General features: G+C 44.7%; 3 protein-coding genes across 12 annotated transcripts; all 3 read right to left on the bottom strand.

Moving 5' to 3' along the window:
- Positions 1–278: 278 nt before the first annotated feature.
- LOC124210327 (histone deacetylase 4-like) lies at positions 279–18,095 on the bottom strand. Of its 10 annotated transcripts, XR_006881182.1 has the most exons (22): positions 17,415–18,024; positions 16,878–16,973; positions 10,296–10,498; positions 9,577–9,672; positions 9,304–9,450; positions 8,502–8,608; positions 7,985–8,220; positions 7,519–7,767; positions 7,255–7,346; positions 7,044–7,178; positions 6,516–6,875; positions 5,199–5,402; positions 4,862–5,117; positions 4,194–4,784; positions 3,919–4,082; positions 3,710–3,829; positions 3,478–3,600; positions 3,078–3,389; positions 2,768–2,964; positions 1,804–2,666; positions 1,533–1,632; positions 279–1,458 (listed from the first exon to the last, which is right to left on the bottom strand). XR_006881182.1 is itself a non-coding variant. In XM_046608436.1 (20 exons), exons 2-20 carry the CDS (start codon positions 16,906–16,908, stop codon positions 2,612–2,614), a joined length of 3,669 nt encoding a protein of 1,222 aa, XP_046464392.1. In that variant the 5' UTR covers positions 16,909–16,973; positions 17,415–18,095; the 3' UTR covers positions 279–2,611. The 10 variants fall into 10 exon arrangements, 8 of the variants coding, with proteins under 8 accessions (XP_046464392.1, XP_046464390.1, XP_046464398.1 ...); XR_006881181.1 differs by having other exon boundaries at positions 279–1,632; XM_046608436.1 differs by having other exon boundaries at positions 279–2,666; positions 9,577–9,663; positions 17,415–18,095.
- Positions 18,096–18,261: 166 nt separating this feature from the next.
- On the bottom strand, positions 18,262–19,398 carry LOC124210402. The gene is made up of 2 exons (XM_046608446.1): positions 19,157–19,398; positions 18,262–19,065 (listed from the first exon to the last, which is right to left on the bottom strand). Exons 1-2 carry the CDS (start codon positions 19,160–19,162, stop codon positions 18,406–18,408), a joined length of 666 nt encoding a protein of 221 aa, XP_046464402.1. The 5' UTR covers positions 19,163–19,398; the 3' UTR covers positions 18,262–18,405.
- Positions 19,399–19,534: 136 nt separating this feature from the next.
- Positions 19,535–21,039, bottom strand: LOC124210401 (inhibitor of growth protein 4-like). Its single transcript, XM_046608445.1, has 6 exons — positions 20,763–21,039; positions 20,412–20,650; positions 20,240–20,357; positions 20,082–20,171; positions 19,816–20,018; positions 19,535–19,753 (listed from the first exon to the last, which is right to left on the bottom strand). Exons 1-6 carry the CDS (start codon positions 20,797–20,799, stop codon positions 19,652–19,654), a joined length of 789 nt encoding a protein of 262 aa, XP_046464401.1. The 5' UTR covers positions 20,800–21,039; the 3' UTR covers positions 19,535–19,651.
- Positions 21,040–27,892: the final 6,853 nt, after the last annotated feature.

Raw genomic sequence — 27,892 nt, forward strand, 5'->3', positions numbered from 1 at the left:
CACTTGACATCATTAAGTCGCCATATTCGCCAGCGTGATAATAACAAAAGAGACGGCGGCGGCGGCGGCGGCAGCAGCAAGAAAGAAAAGAGCCAAAATCACGATCGTTACATCTTTTAGATTTGGCTGGCAACTGTGTCACCCCAATCTTTTGGAAAAGATTTTTTCTTTTCTTTTCTTCTTCTTCGTTCGAATAAAGATGCGCGTTTTCAGACCGACACAAACAGGTCCCGATAAACACCTCATACATCAACTTCATTTTTAAACCAACAAAAACATCAAATCTATTTGTTTTAATTTGTTTTTTGTTTTCTCACATGAAAAATAAATGAACGAGCGACATGTCCAAACGCCCAGTCACCGGCCATCACGTCACATTGAATAGACACTCACACGACCATCGACATCAGTTGTACAGAGTGCGAGATATCAGGAGGTGAATTAGACGCAAAATAAAACACAAGCAACAAGAAAAATAAGAGTGAAACACGGACAAAATGGGAGTAGGAGATATAATTTCCTTTCAAACAACGACCGAATAATAAAATTCCCCCGAATAAAAAAAAATAATAATAATCAAATGAAATTTTGTGTTTTCCGTTTCTGGTCGGAATTGTCCAAAAAAAGCTCACGAGGAAAAATTAAAAAGAAATGCGATCCGCAGGAAACAACATTTTGAAATGGCGACGTGAATTTCTTTTTTTTTTTCCTTCGCATCTTTGACAATTTTCTTGTGTGAATATGACAAACATTTTCTAAAAAGATATCGAGGGCACAGGACACGGATTTCTGGGCAATACGGACGCTTTTCTTCTTCTTCTTTTCTTTTTCAAATTGAAATCGGAGGGGGGAAACATGTGCGTGGAGACGGAGATGGCCAGCTGCTCTCGTCTAATATTTTATTTCTTAACAGGAGGTGGTTGCTGTGAATTGTTTTCTTTTCGGGAACAAGTGGGGTGGCGGCAATAAATCCAACAAGTCAAATAATTTCAAAGAAATAAACACAAACTTCCAAAATGAAACCATTCCAAATCATTCACCAGTGTTTGTGTGTGTGTGTGTGTGCAACTGACTAGGAGTTTCATCTCTTCCAAGTGGAGAAAAGAATCGAGTGGGATTTCACATGAATCAAAATAAACGCATATGGGACAACCAACATTGAAAAATCAAAAATATAAACCCCAAAAACTTGCCAATCCAAAATTGCGCGTGTTTGATAATTCCATCGAATCAAGAAAGAAAGGAAACGAACGGGAAAATGAATTTGAAAGGAGAGAGAGAGAGAGAGAATCAACTTCTTTTTGCAGGGAATGTTTCAGATCGGACAATTTGCGACGGGGAGTGCGCCGAACGAGACGATTACTTTTTTTCTTTCTCCCTTTTTTTTGTTTTGACAGTTGTCAATGTCTTTTAAATTTTTTCAAATATCGACGGTTGGGTGTCTCATTTCTTTCCCCTCTGGTCAATGAAGAACAAAAGAGAAATCATGTCGAACCAAACGATCGATTTCAACCTGACATCTGTCCTCTTACTTTTTGGTTTGTTGCGCGTTTGCTGTCCTCCTTGTGTTGGGCTGTCCATCATCAAATCGAGAGAGAATGGCGAGTTCAAAACAATCGATTTTGGGTGGGACTGTATTTTGTGCGTGTGTAATAATGAAGGACGTCAAAGAAAAAGACAAAAGAAGGAAAAAAAAAATTCAACAGAAATCAACATTGCAGCCAATCGTGGCTTTTTACATCTCAGCTTTCAGTAAATTAAAAAAGAAATGAAAAACAAAAACGAAAAATTAGGATAACTCACTGGTACATCAAGTTCCATGTTTCTTTGGGCGTAAAATGCGCAACATTAAATCTGTGTCTGTTCGTAACGAAATTTTGGTTGGTTTGTCCACCGCTTAATTGAGTGCATACATGTCCCTTCTCTGCCCTCCATCAAATGATTTACTTTCCTTGACAAAAATATCCTAAGATTGATAGCAAGTGTTGGACCATTGTAAATTGAAAATAATAATAATAAAACAAACAGAGAATAGACAAAAGAGAAGGGGGAGTAAAAAGAAGGATACAACAACAACAACAACATAACAGAAAAAAAGAAAGGTCGTCTACCGATCATCAACCGACCCTTCGTCGTTTCATTTTTTCCCTCTTGATTTGTATGCCTATGTATAATATGCATTGTTTATGTAAATATATATATATATATCCCAATCGTATTGATGCGTGGAATGATTTCCGTCTCACTTTTCGTCTCCACCCCCTCCCCCGCCTTAAATCTTCCAATTTTTTAGAAAAACAAAACAAAAAAAAAAAAAACACGCACACGAAAAATAAACAAAAAAAAACAAAACCAAAAACAAAACAGAAAAAAAAAAGAAAACTATTCCGTGGCCCACAAACGAGATCGCCAACTCTGTATGTTCTGTACGTTTAACGGCGCTAAAAAACTTTAAAAAAAAAATAGCGCCATTTTTCTCTCAAAATATTCTTCTTTCTCTGTTCGGGCTTCTTTGTCCGCTTTTCAAATAAATCCCCCACCCCCTTCCAATTAACACTAAAACAAAAACACAAGAATTCATTTTGTTTTTTCTTCTTTTTTAGATTCCGTTTCACTTAGATTCGTCTTGATCCATCGGCTCTTGTGACAACTCTCTGGACGAGGACCTGGAAAAACAGGGAAAATAGAAATGAGTCATTTTCTGTTTAAATTGAATGACAATTTTTAAATAAGGTTTTTTGTTTAAAAAAAAAGTTGTTTAACTCACGCGATGCTTTTGCTGCTATCAGTGCGGCAGACCGAGAGGCCGGCCATGGCTGAAAGTGTTTCGCTGTCCTCGCCGCCTTCCAGCGATCCGGCTCCATTGCCGCCGCTGAAACTACGCGACCGGCCTACTCCTTCGACTTCGTACGCCGACAGGCTGACGGAAAAGGCGTAGCGCTTGATAATGGGCCAGTGAGGTTGCTGCGTGAAAGGCGACAATTAAAAAAATTCGCTCACGGGAAACGGAATGCGTGGGAATAGGGACGATATCACAGAGGATGGAAGACAAACTCCAGATTTACTATCATGATTACCTGGATCGAAATGACTTTATGGAGCGAATCAATGGCATTTTGGCACGGCCGCCTGGCGAGTTCTTCTTCACGAATGGGCACTGGCTCGTCACCGAGCAGGGCCCGGACGCACTCGTGCGAGGCGTCGCAGATGGCCGGTAAATCATAGCCACCTTCGAGCGCCATGACAAGTTTACCGCCGGCCAACTCCATTAGTTGTCGCGTCATGTAGCCAAAACAGGCGGCCGACACTTGGTAGCCGCCCAGAGGAGACGGATGTCCCGTTGCGGCGTCAAATCCAGCTGAAACCAGAACAATTTCTGGGTCGAAATCCTATTCGTGACGGACAATGGCGGGCAATTAGAACAACTTGAACAATTTGGCTGTTTCTTATTGTGTGTGTGAGTGTGTGTCGATTTACTTGAGCAATAGGCATAACAAGGGCGCGGAAAGCGGCCAGATATTCGGCATCTCCTAATGGCGGATTAAGTCCACCGGACCAAGCGATATTGACGTTGAATCCAATTCCGTCTTCGGAGCCGCACTGTCGTCAAAGCAACCGGAAATCGGGCAAAGAGTCAAAAAAGGGGAGGGGAAAAAAAACAAGATTATTTGGATGATTAAGAGACGGACGACGGCCAGGATCGACTTACCTCAAGAGGGTTACCAGTCCCAGGGAAAAAATGACCGTCGTCGTGGCGATGGATGGAAATGTACAAGATGTGAGGGTCTTCATAGAAGATTTGCTGGGTTCCATTACCGTGATGGACGTCCTAATAAAAACAAACCAAATAGGGCACCCCCCGCCATTCGTCAATGATCTATCCACACGTATGGACATCAATATAATTGCGGATGTTACCCAGTCGACGATGAGGATGCGCTCAAGTTTGTGCCTGAGTCTGAGCTGTTTGGCTGCTATGGCGACCGAATTGAAGAAGCAAAATCCCATGGCTTGCTGGGCTTCGGCGTGGTGACCGGGCGGGCGGACGATGGCGAAACCGTTCCTAATCTCGCCCATGGCAGCTGTCCAAAAATAATACTCACGATAATCAATTTATTGTTATCTCTGCGTTTCCTTGCCTTTCTAGACACGAACGTCTTGTTACAAGGAATTATGACCGTTTCGATGATTACCCTTAAAGGCCAGATCGATGACGCAGCCGGCAGCCATCCGGGCGGCGGAAGGCGTGTGGATGTCGTTCCAGGTCGTGTCCGAGTCGACGCCGATGCCGCCGCACGGCAACATGACGAAATTCTTCATGGGCAATTCGGCGAAGCGATTGACGTCCACCTTGGGACGGTGCATGGGTTCCGTGCCAAAGAGCATCGTGTAGACGTCAGAGTGGACCGACTGGAGCTCCTCGGCCGTGGCCTTGCGCGAGCGGAGCCGCAGGCAGCGGTGGACGGCTCCAGTCTCCTGGAGACGGGCCCAGATGCTCTGCAGGCGGCCGCCGTGCTCCGGGTGGGCGCTGTTGCTGCCACACATGCACTGGTGTCGCAACATGAGGCCGTCGTAGGCCAGCGCGGTGCTGGTGCTGCCCGTCTTGGCACCGCCGGCCGACGGACCCCATCCGGCCGCCGCCAAAGTCATGGGCACCACAGCGCCTCCGCTCTCACCTGCTCCGGAAGGGCCAGCACCGGGTGGGTCGAGGGAGACCAAAGGACTGGAAAATGCCCGAGACAACGGCCGGGCGACATGATGGCCACGTGGAACAAAGGCCGAACCTGGGGGAGGGGAGCAGAATTGAAATTTTAAAAATCTTGTGAAATTGTCCAGCAACAACCAAAATGCAATGACTCACCTGGACTGGCTTGAAGGGAACTTCTTGTGCTGGAGACGCGCAACTGAAGGGGCGAAAGGCCGTCCCGCGAAGAGTGCCGGTCGGCTTCGGCCTCTTCCTCCAATTTGTGCTCAGTTAAATCGATGACTTCCGGCAGAGGGGCACCCCGTTCGCGGTCGCGTGACATTTCTCGAGCCACGGCCGCTTCCGTTTCTTCCTCCACGTTTTCTACTTGGCTCCGGCTACCCGCCCGAGTCAAGACCGTCTGGCGGATTTGCTGTTTCCATCAAATTTCGATTCAATAAATTCAATAACATTATTATTATGATGCCAAATGTCAAATGGCGGGCATTATTACCTGTTTGAGCAAATTGTGCTGATGTTGTTGTTCGTAGATGTGACGTTCGCGGACATACTGGTCGAATTGCTGCTGCGTCAACGGCACGGTGGGCATCACTCCGTGCGGGGCTCCCTGCAGCAGCGGGTGGCCCAGCGGCAAAGGAGCCGATTGCGTCCGTCCTAACGGACGCATTCCTGATTTGTTCAATCTCGCCTGGGCGACCTATTTCCGCACACAACAAACAAAACAAATCAATTAAAGCCAAACTGGAAATAAACAAAACCCAAACAAAAAACCAACGACGTCAAACAACAATCGACTGGCCAAAAACTATAATGGCCCGGCAATTATTATAGCGAGCGTTTCGTCACCATGCCGTAAAAGGGGGGCGGAGGGCACACGGCTACTACGCTACTACTTGTAACTGGATCGCCTGGAACTTCTCCTTTAGCTGCGCTGCGCTGTAATGTGTGTGTGTGTATATGCGTCGCCCGTGTTGGTTTGGTGGGGGGAAATATATAAATAAAAAAGAGAGGGAAGGTCGGTCCGGCAACGAAAGTGCGTCGATGCCAAGAGAGAACCCAAAAACAGATCCGACGACTATATTGGGGTTTGACAAGGACGACATTTGAAACTGACTTCTTGGCTTTGGCTTTTTCCAGCAGTTTGGGTTTGGTGGCAGGGGGTGTTCAAACACGATGAGAGAACACATCGACTTTTGATTTATATTTTCTGTTCCGCAGTTGTTGAGAAAAAGCGTCGCTCGGCAGTTTTTTTGTGGAACGGTTGCCCGGCGCGATTTGAGTTTCGACTTGTTATCATCACTCCAAGCAAAGGAACCAACGCGGAGGGTGGTTACAATGTTACAACAACTTACGTCAGCGGACGGAGAGTTGGCTGGCCAGGAATGACGACTTACACCAACAGAGATCGCCTTACACGCCTTACACAGAGACTTGAAAATCGACTAGCTCATTTTATGGGGGGGAATTGGCCGACCCGCGCTTTTTCACCAACGACCCCAGTGTACTCGTCTTATTTATTTTCGAGACGCCAATCAAAATTTCCCTATGGCGCCCAGTCAAATACGGGCGAATCCGAATTGGGAAAACCAAATCCGTACCAGAAAAGGCTGTCGGTATAGACAAGGAGATGATTCAAACAAATCGATGAAAAGGTTTCTTTTAGGACTCGTCCGTTGCTAAGCAATCAGGGGGGGGAAAGAAATAGGACGATGCAATCGATATCGATTGGTTCGATAATAATCACTGACTGGGCGGGATTTTGGGTTTGTTTGTTGGTTTGTTTGTATGCGTCTCTTTGTTGTGTCATCACCTGTGCGTCGGTGATGGGCGCGCCGTTGTAGAGTCCGCTCATCAGAATTTGTGTGTGATGGCCGGCCTGCTCCAGCAGTTGCATTTGCTTTTGAATGTAGCCGGGCGATTCGGGACTGCCTCCGCTGGATCCGTAGTCGCCTCCGCCGGAATCCAGCGGCGGCGGCGGGAAGAAAGGCGGGCCAGACGGCATGAGGAGGTGGTGATGTTGATGGAGAGGATGAGCATGAGGGTGGTGCTGAGGTTGCGGTTGCTGGTAAAGCGGATGATGGCCGGCTCCTGTGGCCGGCAGTCCCATACGGACGGAGAAAGCTGCGCGCATGTCCACCACTTCGCTGACCATGGCCAATCCGGGAGGTTCCTGCAATTTATAAATAGGACTCAATTATTTCCTCCATTCCACCTTGAAACTCGGTTGGATGTTGAAACGCAAAAGCCAACAGACAAAAAACAAAAAATAAAAATAAAAGGGAAGCCAATCAAATTTAGCCCCAAATGTTTTTTTTTCTTTTTTCTTTTAAATCCTTACGGCGGCATGATGGCTGGCTATTGCGGGCCGCCCAAGAGATATGTTGGGTAAAGACGGGCTAGAATAGAGCGTCAGATCCGAAATGCTTCCCTGACCATGACTGGCCATAAGGTGGTACTGAGACGGACTGATCTCCTGTGGACAAAACAAAAATCAAATGTTAAACTTCAAAAACCTATTTTCTATTTAAATTGTGTCCATGAAAATTAACCTCAGGTACAACTCCTGACGAAGGATGATGAGAGCCAAGCGGAGATCCGGCACCGGAAGGCGATTCCGGAGTGCTTCCACCCGTGTCTTGACCTACAACCATTTGGGAAAATAAAAATAAAAATAACACACCGCCTTTAGTAATTTAATCAAATGAAACGGAAAATGTGGTCCGACCGGGAATGGAATGGAAAGGGAGTAGGGAGGGGGTAATCGTTAAAATATTCGATCACAAGATGCGTGTTAGTTGAGTAGCGTCGATTACTTGTAAGCTGCGACATCCGCTTAGCGGCCAAGGCGACCGACGACGAGTGGGCTGGTGGCGGGGCTTGGCGGTGGTGAAGCGGCGGCGGTGGCGGTAGGTGATGATGGCCAGGCAGGACCGGGCCGCTACCCGCCGAGAGGTGGTGGTGAGGTACGCCACCCCTCCGCCGGGCCACCAACGGACTGCAGTTGCGACGCTCCACCGTCCCACGATGTTTGTACCGCATTTTGAGCAGGTTGGGTTCCGACGCTGGCCATTTTTCGTTCGTTGATTGGTTGGTTGTATTTTTTGAGTGGACGGACGGACAAAACCAGATGCGATGGGATGGATAAATACCATGCGGTTATTAATCAATTCAAGTCAAGTCACTTAGTCAGAAATGCAAGAATTCAAATGCAGAAAACTGAATAATGCCCATGCTCGAGGCTAACAAAAAATGGACGGAGGGGGGGTCGGAGTGGCTTACCGGTTTTGCGGAGAGGAAAGTCGTCGTCGAAATTGCCGGAAAGGAGCGGATGGCGATAGGGATGAGGATGGACAATGCCGCTGGACGAAGAGGATGAACACGACGAACTGTTGCCACCGACGCCGTTGCTGCTGTTGCCGCTCCCCGACGAGCCCAATCCGCTGGATAATTGCGAGGTGGATCCTTTGTTGTTGCTGCATCCATGGCTGGCCGGTAGGGTCGGCACAGCTCCAGTCCTGTTCACACCATCAAAAAATGTTAAAAATAAAAAAAGACGAACCAACTACGGAGGAATGGAACAGAGTGCGAGGGGGAACTGGTTGAATAAAAAAGAACCGAGAGGAGAGAAAGAAAAAGTGTCGTCTCTCAGGTGAGACGGCCTAGTTTTTCTCCCTTTCTTTCCCAATTTTCATACGAATGCTCGTTAAGTTGGGATTCCATTGTTTTCTTTCTTTCTCTCTCCTCGTTCTTACCCAACGAGAACAACAAGCAGAAAGTACGAATTTCCGTCACTTACCAGGCTCGGTACGGGGCCGACGAGGAGCTGGGCGCATTGGCAGTTCCATTCCCGGCAGCTGCGGCCGCCGCTGCCGCTTCGCGTTGCTTCTTATTCAACACGAATTCCTAATTAGAATTTGGAAAGAAAACAAAAAGAACTTCAACATTTGACAATTTTTAATGCAAAAGAGCAGAGAGGACATGGAAACGGAATTTCACTGACACTGCTGGGCAGCACACAAGGAAGTTGTTGAAGTGGGAGGGGGGAGAGAAAACGGCCCCCAGTTAATTACCTATCCACAGGTAAAAGAAGAAGAAGAAAAAAGAAACGAGTTTCTCAATTCCGTTTTGCCGGGCCAACCAAATAATAAAAAAAGCAGGTCGATGTTTCCTTGGTGAGTAGAGATTCAGATGCGAATCATCACCATAACACGTACACACCAGAGTTACACATTTAATAGTTTAGAATTAAGTCCCATTTTCTTTCTTTCCTTTCTCTCTCTCCCCCTCCCATTTTCTAGTTTGATGGTTTTTACGACACGCCATGGTCCACCTTCGTTACACAATGCGCCCGTTTCTTGAATCGAGGAATGTTGCGGTGGTATAGGCAAGGGTATAGGAGTCTGAGGACAGTGACGTCAATGTGTAACAGACATTGTGTAACACACGAAAATGTGTACGCACGGAGGTGATTGACCTGCTGTTCCATTGAAATGAAACGGAAAACATATTTCCAGATGCCGACTCTCTTTTGGAGGGGCGTTATGGTGGCGGTTAAGCCTAAATAAGAAAGAAAAAAAAAAGAGTCTTGTAACACGCACCTGCAGTCTTTGTTTGACTTCGGAGGAAGCCACGGCGCTCTGCTCGCGCTTCTCCTTGTTCTTGAGGGCCAGCAATCGCTCCTTTTCGTGCCTCTCCCGTTCCAGACGAGCCTCTTCTTCCGCTTTCTTCTTCTGTTCCAGAAATTCCTGCGACGTCCAATTCGGTTGTTCAAAAATGTCAACGAGAAAACCAAAACCAAAACCAAAGAAAAAAAAATCTCAAATGTTATCAAGGGGAAAATAGAAAGAAAATGTCGAGGTTGGAGGACTCACCTGCATTTGCTGCTCATGTTGGTGGGCCAGCTGCTGCTGCTGGGCCTGGTACCTCTGAAGGAGGACTTGTTGCTGCAGTTGCTGCTGCTGCTTGAGCTGAATGGAAAGAAGCGTCGAGGGAGATACCGATCGCCAGGGGGTTACCGCAAAACCGTAGCAGATCACAGCATCGTCGTCCGGGATTTTCGAAAACAATTCAGAGACGGGAAGAAGAAGAAGGGCAACAACACAAAAGAAAGACCAAAAAAAGACAAAAAAAGAAAAGAAAAGAAACAACCAATCAGGAAGAGTAAACTAGCAACGAATTCAAACGGCCTGGAGCGCCGCCCGGAGCGCCTGGGCGGTTGCATAACAACAACACGGTATTGCCGAGCTCGAGGAATTTTCTTCCGTGTCACTCGTGTCACACAAGAGAGAGAAAGAAAGAGACACATACAATCCGGGCAGGTTATAAATTTAGTGGCCGACTTGTTTTATGGCTGTTGGCGAAAGGAGCCCATTGGTGAATCGTCTTTTACGACTATCTCTCCTCTCTTTCTCTCTCCTCTTGTTATTCTTTTTTAGCAGATAGCGAAAAAAGAGTTTGGGGGTAGAATTCCTCCATTGTGTGTGTCTGCATAGCTTTTTCCCATTTGATATTTCTGAATTTGTCTTGTCCCTCATCCAGACTTCCACCCAAAAAGAAAAAAAGAGGAGAACGGCGCACCGGCGCTACTCACCTGCATTATCTGATGATGGATTTCGGCCTGCTCCCTGTAGCTGGGCAGATTGTTGTTGTTGTTGGCAGCCGGACTGGCCGACGTGACGGCCGATGAAACCGACGAGCCGGAAGAAGAGGAGCCAACGACCGGACCGACCACCATTTCGGGCCGTCGGTGCGACGTCACAAAGGAACTGCTGAGCGGTGATGCCGAATTCATATCTAATTGAAAACCATTCGACAAATATCAAATGGAAAGAAAATTTGAAAATGTCAGCTGGAAAAGGCTTCGTCGAAATCGAGTCACGTAGTCACATTTGCCCACATTTGCCCACAGGTAGTCCCAAGTCAACCCTCCCAAAATAAAGGAGCTTTTCAGCTGGCCTCAACCATTTTTCTTTTCGAGGGGAGAGTAGTCGACGAAACGGGCGGCGGGGGATCTCAATCGAACGAATCAATAAAACGATTTGCGTCGTCGTCGTCGTCGTTGTTGTGTGTATATCGTCCCATTGAAATTCTACTTGCGTAACGGCCGTATACTCCACTCGACATACTACAACGGCGGAAAGGGGAATTGAGCCAGCGATATCGACGAAGAGATAATGTAGGCCCGTCTGTCAATAAAACTGGCAGCCATATTTGTTTATTACGCATCTGTGCGCTAGTCACGAAAACACAGAGTCGGGAATAAAAAAGAAAGAAGGCCCCCTCTCTCCACTCGTTTTTCTTTTTTCCCTGTCGTCAGGTGAACCGGAATTCTCTATTCTCTCGACTCACGCCGATCTGGTGGAAATTCACGAATACAAACAAACAGCCAGACTCGTCCGGGTAAGACAAAAAAGAAAAAAAGAGAAACAATTTCTATCGTTTCCCCCTAAAAAACGATTGGCCGAGACCGACCGAATGTTCCCAAAAAGTTGACCTTTTCCCCCCCAAACAACAACAACAACAACAACAGAAAGAGTGTTGTCTTAACGGTAGAGGTCATTGGCAGAGCGGTGGCGGCCCCGGCCTCACCTTGACGTCACACCAGATAGAAACAACAACAACACACACGGATGGTTGCGTGCCGTTCCCTTAAAAGGCCACTAGCCGTACTGGCGTTCAGCAAACCAAAGAAGATAACGTGGTGTATACACAGGGAAACCGCATTGCCGATTAAGAAAATAAAAAAATAAGAAAAAAAAAAAAGTTTTTTCGAATTTTTTCTTTTTCTTTTTCGTTATGTGGAACAGAAAGAAGAAAGAGAGAGAGAGAGAGAATGGCCGGTTACGCCCGGCCAGCTTAGCCGTTTAAAAGAAAATAATTTGCCAATCAAGAAAGAACAGGGAAGCCAGTTTATGTCTTTCGGTCGTGAAAGCCGCAAGGAAGAAGAAAATAATAATAATAAAAAAAGGGGTTTTTTTCCGTTCTTCTTTGAATCATTTTTGAAAACAAAAAAAAAAAAAAAAAAATGCGAATGGAGAAACTGAAAGAGAGGAAAAGGACACACACACCATAACAATTTTCGAACGATACGATACTCGTATTTCGACCGCCAGTTCCAAGGACACTGTACGTGAATGTGTGAGCCGTGAGTGTGGCGGTAAAGAACTCGATGAGAGGGAGCCACTCGGCTACTCTTTAAAAACAGAAATAAGAAAAAGAAAAAAATTTCTTTCAATTTTTTTTACTCCGTTTCGAAAATTTAGAGGATATGAAAATTATGAAGTCATAAACCCAAGGTCCGGATCGGGGTTGTTGGGGATGGACCCTAAATTTCTTTTCCTTTTTTTTCTTTTTTTTTTCTTGAATAAATTTGACACGAAAAGGTGGAAATTGCCCCCCGGTAGGCCGAGAGAGACTTTGTCACGTAAGAAAGCGGCAGCGCACGGACATTGTGCGTCGCCGTAAAAAATAGATGAGGCGTCAAGGTCGACGGGAGGATTTCTCGGGTTGGCTGGTGGGTTTTAGAGGGAAAAAAGAAAAAGAAAAAAACTATTTTTCTTTTTTCGGGACTGACGCAGACTCGTTCGCATCGAGTGATAACGGCCGCCATCACGGCATTCGCCGATTTTTTTATTCCGACTCGGAAATTTCATTTTTGTTTTCCTTTGCGGTGGACAAAAAAAAACCCTAATGGATTTCAAATACTCCGGTCGAGAGATGAATCGAGTGAGAGACTCAATAAACCACTTGTTTCACTAGATGGGAGAGTCTTACAGACTGAAGAGAGAGAGAGAGAGAATAAGAGGGTTGTGGTGGGTGGGTTGGGAGGGAACGAATAACAAACAACGGAAATAGAAAGCCATTGAATGTGCTGCCGACTTGAGTTGAATTCACACGCACCTTTTCACACAGGGAGAGGCGCACAGCCAACAGCTGACGAACTCGACGACGAGATATAAAAACGATTAATAAAACGAAAGAAAACAACCAAACAACCAAAAGAAGAAGATGGGGGCCTCAATAAAACGATGGTTGGCTTTTGATCGAAAGAAAGTTCGTTTGGAATTCACAGTCTCAGCGGATGAGAAACGTCGGTGTTCGGACTTCGGAGAAAGAAGACGGATACTCAATTGGCACGAGGTATCATTTGGACCCCAAATGGCCACCACCGTAATATTCCGGCCAAAATTCGGCTTGCGAAAGACAAGAAAATCAAATCGTCGCACAAACGATCAAATCCACACACACACACCCACCCACACACAAAACACAGTTGGGCAATAAATAATAATTCTGTCAAAGTCAAAACTCAATTTCTCACTTTTCGAGTTTCTTCTTCTTGCTCGACGTTGCCGGGGTTAACTAACACACTCACACACAACACAACACACACGCACTCAACACTGACAATAGAAGAAGAAGTCGAAGCCAACAAGTTGAAATAAAAACAAAAAAAAAAAAAAAAACTTTTTTTTTTCTTTTTCTTTTTGGTATTTGATTTTTCGGTGGAGTGGCCGCGCGCGACTCTCCTGTCAAGCTCGCCAACGCTATCTGGCCGTCTTCCACCAGCAGTCGCTCGGTTTCTCTCAATCTCCGCCCGGTTCGCTTCGCCTCTCCAGGCTATAGCCTTACGCCATATCAACACACACGCAACCCAGAGACGACGACGACGACGACCGACTCCCTTACTATATACATACAAAGTATATAAATACAAGATTTCCCTTTTCTTCCTTTCTTCTTCTTTTTTTCTTTCTTTCCTTTTTTCTTTCTGGTCGAAATAAAAGGCGATCGCCGCGCCATCTAACGATCTTCAATAATACATCACTGATAAACCGATTATGTAATAAAATAAAAAAAGACGACTGACGCACGGTGGGAAGGAAAACTAGAACAACAGCCAAAGTTGAAAGGGGACAAACACACAGCGAAATGAAACAAACGGGCGTCGTCGCCTACACACGAAAATCAAACGCCACGGCACACGGCACACGGCATCCGCCATCGGCTGGTGAATTGTTAAAATGAAATTTGCCAACACATCTAGAAAATGCAGAGAGACAGAGAGAGACTTACTGATTGATTTGGATTACAACGTCAACAAGAGACCCAGAGTTTGGGTGCCTATCGACCGCATCGGAGTGGCAGGCACGGTACGGTATCGATGACGACACGCCCGGAGCTGATGGCAGAGAAGAGCCAACCAGGTGCTTTTCCCATGGCGATTTTAAAAATTCAAAACTCGGTGAAAAGAGGAGATGCGCGCGCGCGCGCGCTCCCGAGATGGGCCAGGTGCGTTTTTGATACGACGTCACGTGGCCGGAGGCGGGGGGTGGTGGTGGTGGGGCAACAAGGGGGGAGGGGGGTAAAAGAGGATCGAGGAAGTGGCGGGATAAAAGGCGAAAGCAAAACAGGGACGGATGGAAAGGAGCGGGCGTGCCGTTTGAGAATCCCGAAATAGAACGGGCGGTCGATCGATATAGCAACTTGCGAGCAGCAAGCGCCGCATGGATGGCAACGCAAAAAATAATAATAAATATAAAAAAGAAAAAGACGGGCGGAAACAAACAAAAACAACAACAAAAAAATCCTGCGAAATCGAATTGGAAAAACAATCCTTTTTGAAAAAAGGCAAGACAAATAAAAAGGCGAATCTTTCTCAAAGGCAAAAAAAAAAAAAAAAAAAACAGACGGCGCAGATGACACACGAGCGAGCCGAGAGAAAAGGAATTGCAATAATAAGCTGCGCTTCTATTTTTAACCCTTTCCCAAGTTCTTTTGTTCGTCGCGTGCGGCCGTTTCCATCGATCGGCCGAGAAAAAAAGAAAAGAAAAATAACAAGAGGCAGACGAAAAGTGATTACGTTCGTCATCCGGTTTGCGCTGCTATAAATAAAACGGGGTGGAAAGGAGAGAGAAAGAGGAAGAAAATAAAATGCCGGAAATGTGGAAGTTATGAAAAAGGGCGAGCGAGGGAATTGGTGCGAATTCGACGCAACAAGGCGACGCCGATGTGTGGTGCTATTTCGGTCCGGCGTCCGGTTCTATTTTAGAGTCGGCGACATTGAGAGTCTTGTCTACATGTATACACATACAACGCACACACATACACACACGGGGATTGGGTCCCCACCTTGTCCAGCCTCCTGCTGGACAAAAAAGAAAAGAAAAAAGAAAGAAAAAGGCAAGTCGGTGTTTGTGTTCTCTAGACGGGGTGGTGGGTTTTTCGGGGGGGATTATCTTAATATAGACTCGCAGTCGACACCAGCAAAGAGAAAGAACTACAACTACTACTACTACTCCATCGGACTGGAATATCCGCCTCCTCCTCCTCCCAGCCTGGCCACTTATAAAAAGCCAATTCCTCGGTAATTCTGCGCCGTTCGTCTAGAGATGGATTTGTACAAAAGTGCGACACTAATTCCCACATCAATTTCGGCAGAGATGATGAAATGAAGAAATAAATCAAGAGAAAAGGCAGACGGTTGTGGCAACTGATAAACTAATGTCGAAGAAAAAGAAAGAGTTTTTGGCGTTCTTTTCCCCCCTGGAAATAGATGCTTCATCCGTTTTATCCCCCCCGATGACGGACTATTCTCACTCGGGCATCAAGGCAAAAGAGACGAGAGAGACGAGAAGAGAGAGATAGAGTGCGGCTAAAAATAGACGCAAACTCCTCTGTGTGTTAGTTAGAAGTTGTCTGGATGACGTTGACGACCTCCCAGTGGGATTTTTCGCTCTCATCTTCTCCTTCTCTCTCTCAGCCGACCGACGACGACGACGACGCACAAGGGGGGTGGCCGCTCAAAAGGGCGTATTTTGGCTCTCCCATTTTTAAACCCAAAAAAAGTTCTTTTTATAAATGCACTAAACCCATCTCCTTGTTTTCCTCTTTGAGTCGCCCCGGACGCAAATAGATCATCATCGGGTTTGCCCACTGGAAAATAAAGACACTGGACTCGTTATTTTTTCATTTCTTGTTTAGTTTCCTACTCAACCCGATTGTCATTATGCTCGAACCCGGCGCCTATTGAAGCGCGTCTCAACAGATCGATGACGCTCACAAGAATCCGCCAGTGGATCCCTAGGTAGAGAGACTAGGAGAGAAGATGGGACGGCGGCAGTGTTGGGGTTTATTTATAGATAGATTTGCGGCGCGCTCTTCACATATTAGCCTATAGATGCCATCTAAATATAAACTCATCTGCGACCAAAACAAAACATAACCCGCCCCTGCTGCCCTGCCTGGCCCCTTGTTGTTTCCCAGAAAATAATAACAAAATAAAAAGAAGAAACAAAAATCTTTTGGGGGCTCTTTCCGACTGTGTCGACAGATGGCCTTTCCGATTCCGACCGTTAAAAGTTAAATCGGCAAAGAAAACTACGAAACGAAACGACAAATACAAATAAAAAATGTCCCTTTCCCTTGACAACACCAAAAAGTTACATTTCTTTTTCTTTGTCTCTCTCTCTCTCCTACACGGGTAGAATGTTGTGAATGTCAATAATAAATAAGTCCGTCCGTCCGTCCCAGCTCACGAAGCCCATCAGTTTGCGCATATGGCAACACCACCACCAAGTCCGTTAAGTCGATAGACCCAATGCCCTTTCGTTAAGTCGGGCTTAAATAAACAGACATTATATTTAGATCTATATCTCGTAACATGTCGTCAAGGCAAAGATCATATCGGCCCAGACCTCGTGCGTTATCTGTTTCTCTTTTACACGAGTTTTTTAAAAACCGCACCCAGAAAACTTGATAGTTTCTTCTTCCTTTTTTTAAAAAAAGGAAAAAGCTCTCGATTCTTTCCCTTTCACTCTTTTTTAGCCTGGTCTTGAAATAGTCAAAAAGGTCTCGCACAAACCCCCCCAAAAAGAAAATTGATTATTAATGGCATTTTACACGCAGGCGACTCCTGTGGAAAGGTCACCGTGAATTTGCATCGGCGTGTGCAGAGTACAGCGTCAAATAATGATAAGGCACACACACACGACGAGGATGAATGTCGAGCACTCGACTCGAAAAACTGTTGGGGTACAAACAGCCCAAACATCATTATTCCTAGTGTTATTGAAGAATCATCATGAAAGCCACTGGGAAACAGAAATGGTGAGTGTGACAAGAGAAAATATGGAAGAAACGGGGGTTTTGGTTTTGGGTTGTTATTTTTTACCGTTCGATTGAGGCAGTTGCTGTTCGGTCATATCGTCCCGATAACGGCGGGATACTTTCCTCGCTGACGGACGAGAAGAACCAAATGGGCCAATGTCTGAGGGAGGAAGAAGAAAAAAAAGACACCTGTTTACCACCTTACGACATCGACAACAACAACAACAGAGAACAAACAATTGAAAAAAAAAAATAATAATAATAATTCAGTGTGTGTATCGGGAGGACTCGTTTCACGGTTTATATTTTTCCGCTGGGATCAACAAAGACTTTTTCCACGTGTACTCGGGTGGAACGCCCATACAGGAAGTCAACGCTAGGATGGCCAAGTTGATTTTCAACACCTGAATGTGTGTGTGTGTGTGTGACTGCGTTACAATTTTTCGCAATCGAACGAGGAATAATCAAACAAGGGCCTCCCAAAACTTTGTAGTTGGAAAAGAACCTCGACGATGTGGATTGGATTCGTTTCCTCACGGAGACACACAAATGGGGTAACAGCTGATCGCCAACAAAGAAAAGATTATGGAAAATTGTTTACCTGATTGTCGAGTTGGTTGGTTGTACTTTTCTTGAATTGTTGGGTTTTTTGTGAACTGATGAATTGAGAAGTTTGTGATTTAGCGACCTGGCACGACGGCCGACGACGGCGGTGGATGAACGGCCATGAAATCGATCGCGATTGGCATTCCTCTCGCGACCGGGCCTCGCTCACCGTTACGCTTTTTCAACGGGGCAAGTGTGTGTGTTGGTGCAGCACGTAACGTCTTACGTATACGTGTGTGTGTGTGTGTTTCTCTCTAACGATAGATACACACACACACACGATGATGGGGGATTTTCTTCTCTGCTGCTTAAAAGCGATCGACAAACGTACACACACAATGTGTAGTGTGTGTGCAGCAATCAAAACGATACAAAGTTTCGAACGGAAAGTAGCCTACTTGGCAGTGACTCCCAAACAACAACTGCAACGTATAATAAAATTATACAAAGCACCAACTCTTCTCACAGTCAAGACACACACACACACACGCACGAGAATTTCTCTCGACCAAAAAGATTTTCTTTCCTTGGGGCGAAACAACTCGCTGCTGCTGCTCTCTCTCACTCGCTCTGTGGCTCTTTCTCGACTCGATTCCACCTTGCGCGGAATAGTAAATAACAAAAATTTTACACAGACAGTGTGTGTGTCTGAGCTGCGAGCGAGAGCTGCAGAACGCGTGTAAGAGTCAAGGGGGAACCCACCATGACATCTAGCGGTCATGTCGAAAGACTCGTGGCGGATTCGTACAGGTAAACGAATCAACAACATTACGACGAATACTTTTGATGTCACTTATGGCTCTATGCGCAATTGAGAAATTCCAAGAAATCAAATTCTCGTTTACCATTTATTTTATTCGTCAAACAGAATAATTTCAGATATCGCTGCGAACATTCATACAAAGGAGTAACACAGGAGACGATCAGATATAAAAGACAGGTACGCATGATAAAATCAAGTTAAGATAAATGACAGGAAACCAGATCTAGTTCTTCCTTTTCTTGGCCCGGAGCTTCATGCCTCGACGTCTTTTGCCGTGAAGCGCAAACTGGCCCATCCGCCGAAAGCCATTGGATGCCTTCCGCGCGGCCTTTTTCGAAGAGACTTTATTGTTATTACGTAGGAAATCTTTCAAAATTAACGCCATCGCCTCTTTGGTTGCGAGTTTTTGGGCCAGTTTCATCGCAACCTTCTTCGATCGTTTCTTGCCTTGTCTGGCGTGGCGTTTGACCGGACCTCGTTGCCTTAGACGGATACGAATTCGGATGCGGCGTGGGTCCAGCGCAGTCTCGTCTTCATACCGACGACTCTGGCTGATGGAATCGAAATCGGCCATTTGACCTAACTCGTTTTTATCATCCACGGGGTGAAAATCGTCACTCGAGCTCTGCATTCTCCTCCTGTGTTGATGAGACTGCATCCGTTTAGGCAAACCGCTTCTATTAACTTTCTTGTTCTTCTTTCTTCTCGATCGTGGGCGAATCCACCACGGATGCCGTTGGTACTTTTCCATTCTGAAGTGACGAGGCCGAGCCAATGTTTGCGATTCATCAAAACCATCCTGTAGATCAGCAACATTTTCGTCGAATTCACCGTCTGCTAGCAGACAAAGAACTTGGCAAAAAATGACAGCCAAGATCAAATACTGCAACACAAATAAAGAAAAAAAGAAAAAAAAAACAAAACATGAGTGACATATATATACGACATAAACTTTCTTAATTTACGGGACATACCTTCATTCTTGATGGACTGGAGAGCTAGTGCGGACACTGTTGACAGGAAGAGAGCTCAAACCAGAATGTGGATCTAGTGGATGCTGTCGAACTTATTTTATACCTAGTTTTGACCCAGACATTCATGCTTTCCCATCTAGTAGAACCAAAATCGAAGAGATCTTAATGTTCTAATTCGCTTAACAATTACGTGTACTTGAGAATTCGATGCAGCGGTTGTTAAATGGAAACAACGGGATTAAGTATCTTGTTACGACTTAAGACAACAAATAACAATGTGGATTCAAGGTCAATGTGACACAGACGTCTTGCATAACCATTCCTCGATAAAAAGTCTAAAACCATTGAATAAAGGGAGAAAAAATTACAAAGACCTGATTTTAAATTACCTCGTTAAACGGAGCAGCAATAAGTTTATTTAAAAAACCGATAATGGCATGTGGATTATTTTCGAATGAGCAATGACAATGAGATACAACAACTAATTTTCAGTCTTCACTTCTTTTTCCGATCGGCGGAACATTTCGGGCAGAACCATTTCCCCTTCGGTTTGGTTGTTAGGCTGACACAGGCAAAGTGAAACCATTCGATTGGACACTATAAATAGCAAAAAGCAAATTACAAGTTTGGAGTGCATAAAAACTGTTTTCATGATTTACGTCAGGATTATCGCAGCCAATCATTTCTCCATAAGAAACCTGGTGGCAAAGGCAGTAAGTGGGTTCGTTCGGATCTACCGGCATATCAAGAACATCAGCCGAATGCCCGATGGTAGAGAGTCCAAAAGAGGAGGAGCTTTCTGGAGTCGTTGCAACAGCAACGTTCTTCTTACTAGATTTTTTACGAGCTGGGCCTTCATCAACTATTCATATCAAGGTTTTTTAATCAAGATTATTAAGTATAATTAAATTGTATGGATTTAAACCTTTAACAGGAGCTTCACAGGCAGTGCTAATATTTGCTTTGTTTCCTTTCTTTTTCTTTTCAACTTTTTCCACCATTTTCTTTTTGTCTTCTATATTGTGATTGAAAAAGTTATGATAGAATAAATTGAATTATTGATTTTTTACTTTACTGATTTACTTTTGACTGCAGGTGGAGTATCCTCTTCTGCTGAGAGTGTTGCAACAGACGATTTCTCTTTAATTTCTGTTTCAAATCTCGCCAGATCAGAGTCAAGACGCCTGATGTGCTTGTCAACCTAATAAGACCAAATAGAATTAGTTCATAACTATAAATTGAGTAAATATCAAACCAATTCATAAGTCTGAATGGCTAGTTGGACTTTATCATCTCCATATTCTTTTGCTTTATTGAAAAGCTTCTGAATCCTTTCCATTTGTTCTTTTCTTTTTTCTGGACTTGTTTGAGAGACTACTTTTAGGTAGTCTTCAGCATGGGAATCAATTTCTTTCATCAAGGATTGTGCTCGATTGTCCAAATCTCTCATTAGAGAAAAGTTTCTCTGTAGTTCAATAGGCAACGATTCTAAACCTAAATTTTGATAATTTTTCAATACAAAGTGCATTTTTGCTTTCATTTTTTGATATCTTAGCAACGACCGGTGGCCATCGATAAAATTATTGGTAGAAACTTTCAGACTTACTGTCCAAGTAGTGCTCAAGGTAAACTGCACTTGTCATTTTCAGAAGTTATAAAGTCAAAACTCAAATTTTCAGAAGGAAGCAAATCTTTGGCTTGAATTTGGAATGGCTCAGATTGCAACTTAATTTGTTCTTTCGTTCACTTGGTACTCGATTATCAAATCAACTGCTAGATCAGCTAGGCTTCTTTCCCTCCTCTGGATCAACGTAAACAAAAAAAGCTTTAACTTGCTAGTTGGCTACTTGCTAGTGACCCGTATGTTTTTCTATTTGAGGCCTCTTCTGACCATTGCGCGTTTAAACCCATTCCCATAATTAGGGCTGTGGCCCGGGCGATGAAAACCCGGGCCACCGCCCGGGCTGAACGAAAAAAAACCCAACCCGACTCGACCCACCGAGGCATTTTTTTTAACGGGGCGGGCGACGGGTTGAACCCCCGAGTCCGCGGGCCAACCCAGCGGTGGCGCCATCTAGTAGTAACATAGAGAAGCTCGTTATTCTCTATGCCTGCGGCCTCAAGAAAGACCTAAAAAGATTGCCGCCAAATGCTCTACGAGAATTTCGTAGCATGAAAAGTAGGATTAGTGGTAGAAAAGGGCGTTCAGGGGTGAACAGAAGACAGAATTGACGTCTCACTGTTGGAAGAAGAAGATAATTAAGAAATTTAGGGAATTTTTTAAAGTTTGTAAAAAAAAAAGTGTGTTTGACCCGATTTTTTACCCGGGCCGTTACCCGGCCGGTAAACATTTTTTGACCCATGGGTCGGCCTGGGCCAAACCCATTTACTCTGTTGGCCCAACCCGCTCCAACCCGCGGAAGAAGAAAAACCCATCTAAAAAACCCATTTAAAAAAAACCCGCTAAAAAACGTCCGGGCCATAGCCCTACCCATAATCCCATTCTTCATTCTTCCTGGGCTGTGGCCCGGGACACAGCCCGAATTAAAGAAAAAAAACCTCAAAATAATATCAGCCCACCGTGGCATTTTTTGTACGGGGCGGGCGACGGGTCGAACCGCCGGGTCCGCGGGCCAACCCGAGTGGTGGCGCCATCTAGTAGTCACATAGAGAAGCTCGTTATTCAAAATGCCTGCGGCCTCAAGAAAGACCTAAAAATATTGCCACCGCATTGAATGAAAAGTACGATAAGTGGTAGAATAGGGCGTTCAGGGGTGTTCAAAAGAAAGCATTGAAGTGTAACTGTTGGAAGAAGAAGATAATTAAGAAATTTAGGGAAATTTAGGGTAAAAAAAAGTTTGTTAAGATTTTTATCCGGGCCGTGACCCGGACTAAATTTTTTGTGACCCGTGGGGCGGACCCATTTACGCTATTGGCCCAACCTGCTCAAACCCATGTTTAAAAAAAAACCATCTAGGCAACCCATGTAAAAAAACCGCCCAAATACCTCCGGACCACAACCCTATTCTTCCATACATAAGGCATGTAGAAGGGCATGGAGTCTCTCCATACGGGACAGGATTTTTCCCGTGACATGTCCCGGGCTTTCACGTCACGGACCATAGCCCTTGGTATGGAGAGATCCATGATTCTTCTGAAGGGCTGTAACCCAGGCCTTGAAATCCCGGGCCACTGCCCGGGTTGAAGGAAAAAACATCAAAAATATGGGAACCCACTGAGGCATTTTTTTAAATGGGACAAACGCCTGGTCCGCGGGCCAATCCGAGCGGTGGCGCCATCGAATAGTAGCATAGAGAAGCTCGTTATGCTAGATGCCTTGGGGCTGAAACAAAGACAAAAATATAAACAGTTCAAAGCTTAAAAGATGGTTTCTAAACAGCATCCCTTCAATTACTGCCTCGAACGTCGAAATTTTAAACTTAAATTTCTACATTATGACTTGGAGAATTATCTTCCGTGATAATTTTAATATATTGTACGATAAATAAACTTACTTTTTGTTAAGTAGATTTATGATCATACCTGTATAAGTATTGAAAATAAATGTTTCAAATCCCCTTACATGTAAATGTGCCATAAGAGCTCTTGAAACCGGGAGAAACGACGGTGGCACCACGGTCTACCAGGAGAGGTACCCAAACGCCATGGCAGCAGAATAACCAAGGGACTCAGAAGATTCCCTAATTTGCCGCTTGGATCGCGGGCGTAGCTTGGTCAGAACTCTTCAATGCTGCCATTGCCGCCAATTGCCGCTGGCGGCTTGGGGTGGGATTCCACGAATATATCGAGGGAGGGGGGAGAGGGAGACTGTGCAACACACAACAGCTGGTGGCCAAGCCACGCCCGTGATCCAAGCGGAATTTTGAGGAAGCTTCTAAGTCCCTTGATTATTCTGGCTGACGAAAGGGATAGGGCGTTTGGGTACCTCTCCTGGTAGACCGTGGTGGCACCGTAGTGGCCTGCCTCAGCATACGCTTCAGTTTGACAGGCCAAATCCCTACCCCGTGGCTCCACCATTCATCTCTTCCACCATGGATTTACCAAGAACGATCCAGTTTCTGGAAAAGTGGTTGGAACGTGAACGGCTTTAAATTTTACAGATGTTAACGAGTAACATTCCAGGACATTTGACAGACGAGAAACCACTATTTCGTGAAATTGCGATGAGGGAAGCGGATACAAGTCTTCATGTTTCAAGTATCTCCTTTCCAATAAAAGAATCTCCCTGTCACTTGTTCTTATCCAGTTTTGTACTAAAACAACTTTGAATGAATTACTAGCATCATCAATAAACACGCAGTTATCTGGTATGCAGGAAGTAATAAAAGTATTTTTTAAAGAAAGTTTTTTAAATTGTTCCACACAAGTCAAACCTTTCACCATTGGACCGCAACAATGACTGTCTTGTAGTGTAAACCGATCTAGATTAATGCACTTTGATTGTCTTAATGATGATAAAACGCGATTCTCCTCCTCCAACCTAAGCACGATTTTCTGTAACGGTCTAACGCTCTTTTTCAACATGTTTTTTATTACTTGTATTTTATTTTCATAACAAAAGGCACTGAATTCCTCAAGAGAACCGTGATTTTTGACGTCTTCCACCAAATGAATAAGACAGTGCACATTGAATGAAACAAATTTATCACCATAAATTTTAGGGCTAGCTCTTACGAAGAGTCGCAAGAGATCATTGGCGTAGTTCGCATATTTATGACAAAAATCCTTATTGGACAGCAAACGAATGGCTACGTGAAGCAAGATGAAATGGTTGTAGCACTTTTGATTAAGGTATAATTGATATACAATAGGTCCTAGATAATTCAGATCAAGTCTATGTTCTGTGGCTTTCCAGCGTGGAAAATCTTTAACGGATCTAGGTTATTTAACGAAGTCAGATGGAACATATTGGCGAAGCCATTCACGAAACATTGAAATCTTTGAAAGTTGTTCTGCTGACATGCAGGTGTTGTCCAAACACTCGACATTTTGAGTCATATACTGACTTGTTCGGACATGTTCACTGAGCCATTTTTTATCCTTAGTTAGCATATCATCAATTTTTAGCTATGATGCGTCAGGTTCAATATATTCAGCCACTGAGGGAACTCATCAACCACATTTTTTGACCAGATCTCGGCGAGAGTTGGCCCAGCAAATGCAAAGTTTCTTTTTTTTAGATCAAGGTCAATGGTTCGACGCTGGTTATCGAGATGCGTTCCAAAATGATCGTGTGGTAATATAAGACCAGATAGTTCACGACTAAGAGGGGCCATTTTTCTTTCCACACGGTTGAATGCGCTTCGACCGGGAGCATTGGTGGCTACAAAAAATCCATCCAAATCGTGACTCAAAAAGTGATGAACTGCAACATCAATCACATTTTGATAACGAGGATTATCGTCAGGGCCTCCATCTACAGTGAGGAAAATTACTGGTTTGACGGACTTCTCAGGGCCAGATTTCATGATTTTCTCAAATTCTGGAACACTCAATAACCGCCCAAAGTCGAGCCCATGCGCAAATGCCGTAGACGAGCAATGTTTTCCGGAACGGATTGCTATGTATGTTGGCCCGGAGTAACCGATAGCTTCTGGTTTTCCTAATCCATTTCGTTGAATCTCAATAGCAGCATATACCCTGGATGGGATTAGTTTATATGCTGCTCGGCCACAACCCAATCAGGGTCAGGCAGGCTAACTCGGTACTCAACATGCAATATCATGGGCGATTGTTTGTTAGCGGCGGTGATTCCTAATGGGACGCGCTCTTTGTCGTCTGAACTTAAAAAACATGCTTCCTGTGGGCCCAAAAGAGAAGCCAGCGACTCCATGGATTGAATAGTTGCCGTACAAAATGGTCCGTCTAGATGCTTTGAATGCAAATCGTTTTGAGCGTGAATTAACTTGACAGGGACGGTGACGACGTGTCGCTTCCCTTCAAGAGAAGAACTACGCCAAGGGAGTAATCGGAGATAAACTCCACTTCGACTGATTTGAAAGCCATCCTTCTTTAATTTTTCGGTCAGTTCATCCAAAGTAACAATACTTCTATAGACTTCGCTTCTTCTTTTCTCGTGGGCAGCTGAGCCTTGCATGGCAAGATCGATGATGGCTTAAAGAAGCAAAGGTTGTTAGACTTCTAATCTGGGTCTTCCTGCCTTTAGTTGGCCACCCAAGGAGTCCTTCAGTGTAGGGTTTTCTTCCAAAACTTTTACCAATTTATTCTTTTTATTTTTTCTAGACTTTTTTGTCTTATCTGGTCATCGATTTTTTTCAACTCCTTTTCAAGATCCATTTTTTGTTTCATATCACAATCTTTTCGTTTCTGTAAGGCTAGCAAGTCAGAATTGACAAGGTTTAATTGGTCTTTTAATTCGTCTTGAGCCTTCGCTTTCGATGTAGTTGTTGCCTGTGCTTCTTTTGAAGTAGGCCTAGATGGATGCTCCTCTGATTGGGATTCTTCCTGGGGCTCATCAAATTGAGACGACTCTGGTAAAAATTCAATCGGAATTTCGGACGAGGAACCGTTTGATGACGTCAGTGATTTGTCTTGAGACTTTTTTTTTCTGATTTTTGTGACAAATTTCCCAAATATGAAAACACATTTCCTTTTCTCTTCATGGCAATAGATTTTAAAATTTTCATCATATCATCCAGTTTTTCGTCTTTGTCTTTTTCATCCTTCCGACCTTCCGGCTTCTCCAAATCTGAGTGACCTCAGCTTGACAAACTTGTCTTGTCTTAGAAGGATATACCTCATTATAAGCAACACATAGGCTATTAAACGGGTTTACTAGTTTACTCATGTTAAAAACTATTAAAAATAGAATACGAGTCGAGAGAAAAGTTTTCAGACCTCAACTGCAAGACAGTACTCGCGATCAACTGAACCGACGGGCAGTCGGTCAAATTTAGTCACATTACCCCGACTACGACAGCCCTTCGCATCATTTAAGTCCTTAAGGATTTTGAGGTTCGTGGCTCTGGTCGTGGGAACGGAAATGAAGACCACTTGAGAAAAAAAATCCGCGATTTTTTTTCGATTTCGTTTAAAATCTTTTTTTGTTTGTGACATCACATTTTAAGAATCTCCTCCCTCCCCTTCCATCACAGATCATCACAGAATCATGAACCCCCTCTCACTCTGGCGCTTGACGTCGTTTATGGACGGCCCCTTGGTACCTCTACCCCGCTGATACTTCATTGATGATACCAGAGCTAGTCATCTCTCTGTCGTCAGCTCGCTAGCAAATGACAGATGCTGCGGATCTGGCAATTAACAGGCGCTGTAAACATAAAGGACGCCTCTACGTCGACAGCTAACTAAAGTTGGAAATGGATTGACACCCACGTCCAGTCAAAAGGCTCACGGTGAGCCATCGTTGGGATTTTAACTGATCTCCACGATCTACTAGTCCAAGATTCTCGTCTGTAGACTGAACTACAGTAGCTGCCCTTGAAGATGAAGAAGAATATGAACGACATGACAGCGTCCATTTGGCTTATGTGGAGAAGGTTGGAATGATTTCACAAGCTGCTAAGGACTACTTCCGAAGATGGAGAGGCAACATCTGTCATCAGAGAGCAGGATGAAACAGAAGAAGAACACTTGATTTCCTCATCTGAAGCCAATCGTCGTCAAGAAGTACTCGCAGCATCCCAGTTAAGAGCCGATGAAGCAGCTGGATGCGCTGAGTTAGTCGACTTCAGCAACCTAACACACCACTTGAAGACGATTGGATGCGGCGACAACGTAAGCTCATTTTGCTGAAAGTACTAGCTAGATGACTGGATGGACCGATATGCAGCCGGCCATCTGAAACCTGATGTCGGAACCATAGTTCGCGTTCATCGGTGAAGACGGGCCTCAAGCCATATATTGGAAGGTCCTTAGAGTGGTTCGAGTGAATTGATTTGTTCCGAGCCCTTGTACATGATACTGGAAAATTTCTTGGTGAGAAGCTGGCCATACTCAAGCGGCATTTCAAAGGTGCCGACCTCGTCCATGGTCTAGGAGAGGTGAGGATGCCTAAATTGAAGCCTTAGTTCGAATGAAGCAGTTCTGTGGTCGGAGAGACGTAATGAGAGCTTCTCACCTCCAGGCGATTTAAAAGGTGGAATTTAAGAACGATCCAGCCGCTTTGTCGACGAAGGAGTAAAAGAGGCGTCGATCGTGAGGCAAGCACTTGTTGAAGCTGATCTGCATTTTCAAGATTGGATCTCGAACTCCAAAGAACTCACACAAGCGATGAAACGTGAAAAGAAACCCATCCGAGACAAATCTGATCTTCTTGGGACTGACAATGATCAAAAGAAGGTGCTCGGTGCCGTTTGGAATATTCGAGAGGACACTCTACGTTTCAGAGTCGACCACCTGGCGGAAGAAGAAAACACCCGCGTTAGCCTTACAAGCAAAGTAGCCAGAGTCTTCGACCCCCTCGGATTAGCAGCACCACTCATTGTGAAAGCAAAGGTCCGGTTCCGGGAGTTAGGAGTTAAAGGATTGAAGGTGTCTGATCCAGCAGACGGCAACAGAAACAGACGGCCCTCGTCATGGTTTACGACAATGCGTGAACTGGTCCATGTTTCCCATTTACCGCTGCCTTTTCGGCGAAGAGTCCAAAATAGTCAACTCCCAGATGAATGTGTTTTGTGACGCTTCGGAAGAAGCATATGCATCCGCCATTTATATCCGCAACACTTATTGTTCCGG

Source organism: Daphnia pulex, chromosome 2, assembly GCF_021134715.1.
Source record: "Daphnia pulex isolate KAP4 chromosome 2, ASM2113471v1".
In the NCBI taxonomy this organism is placed as follows: Eukaryota; Metazoa; Arthropoda; class Branchiopoda; order Diplostraca; family Daphniidae; genus Daphnia; species Daphnia pulex.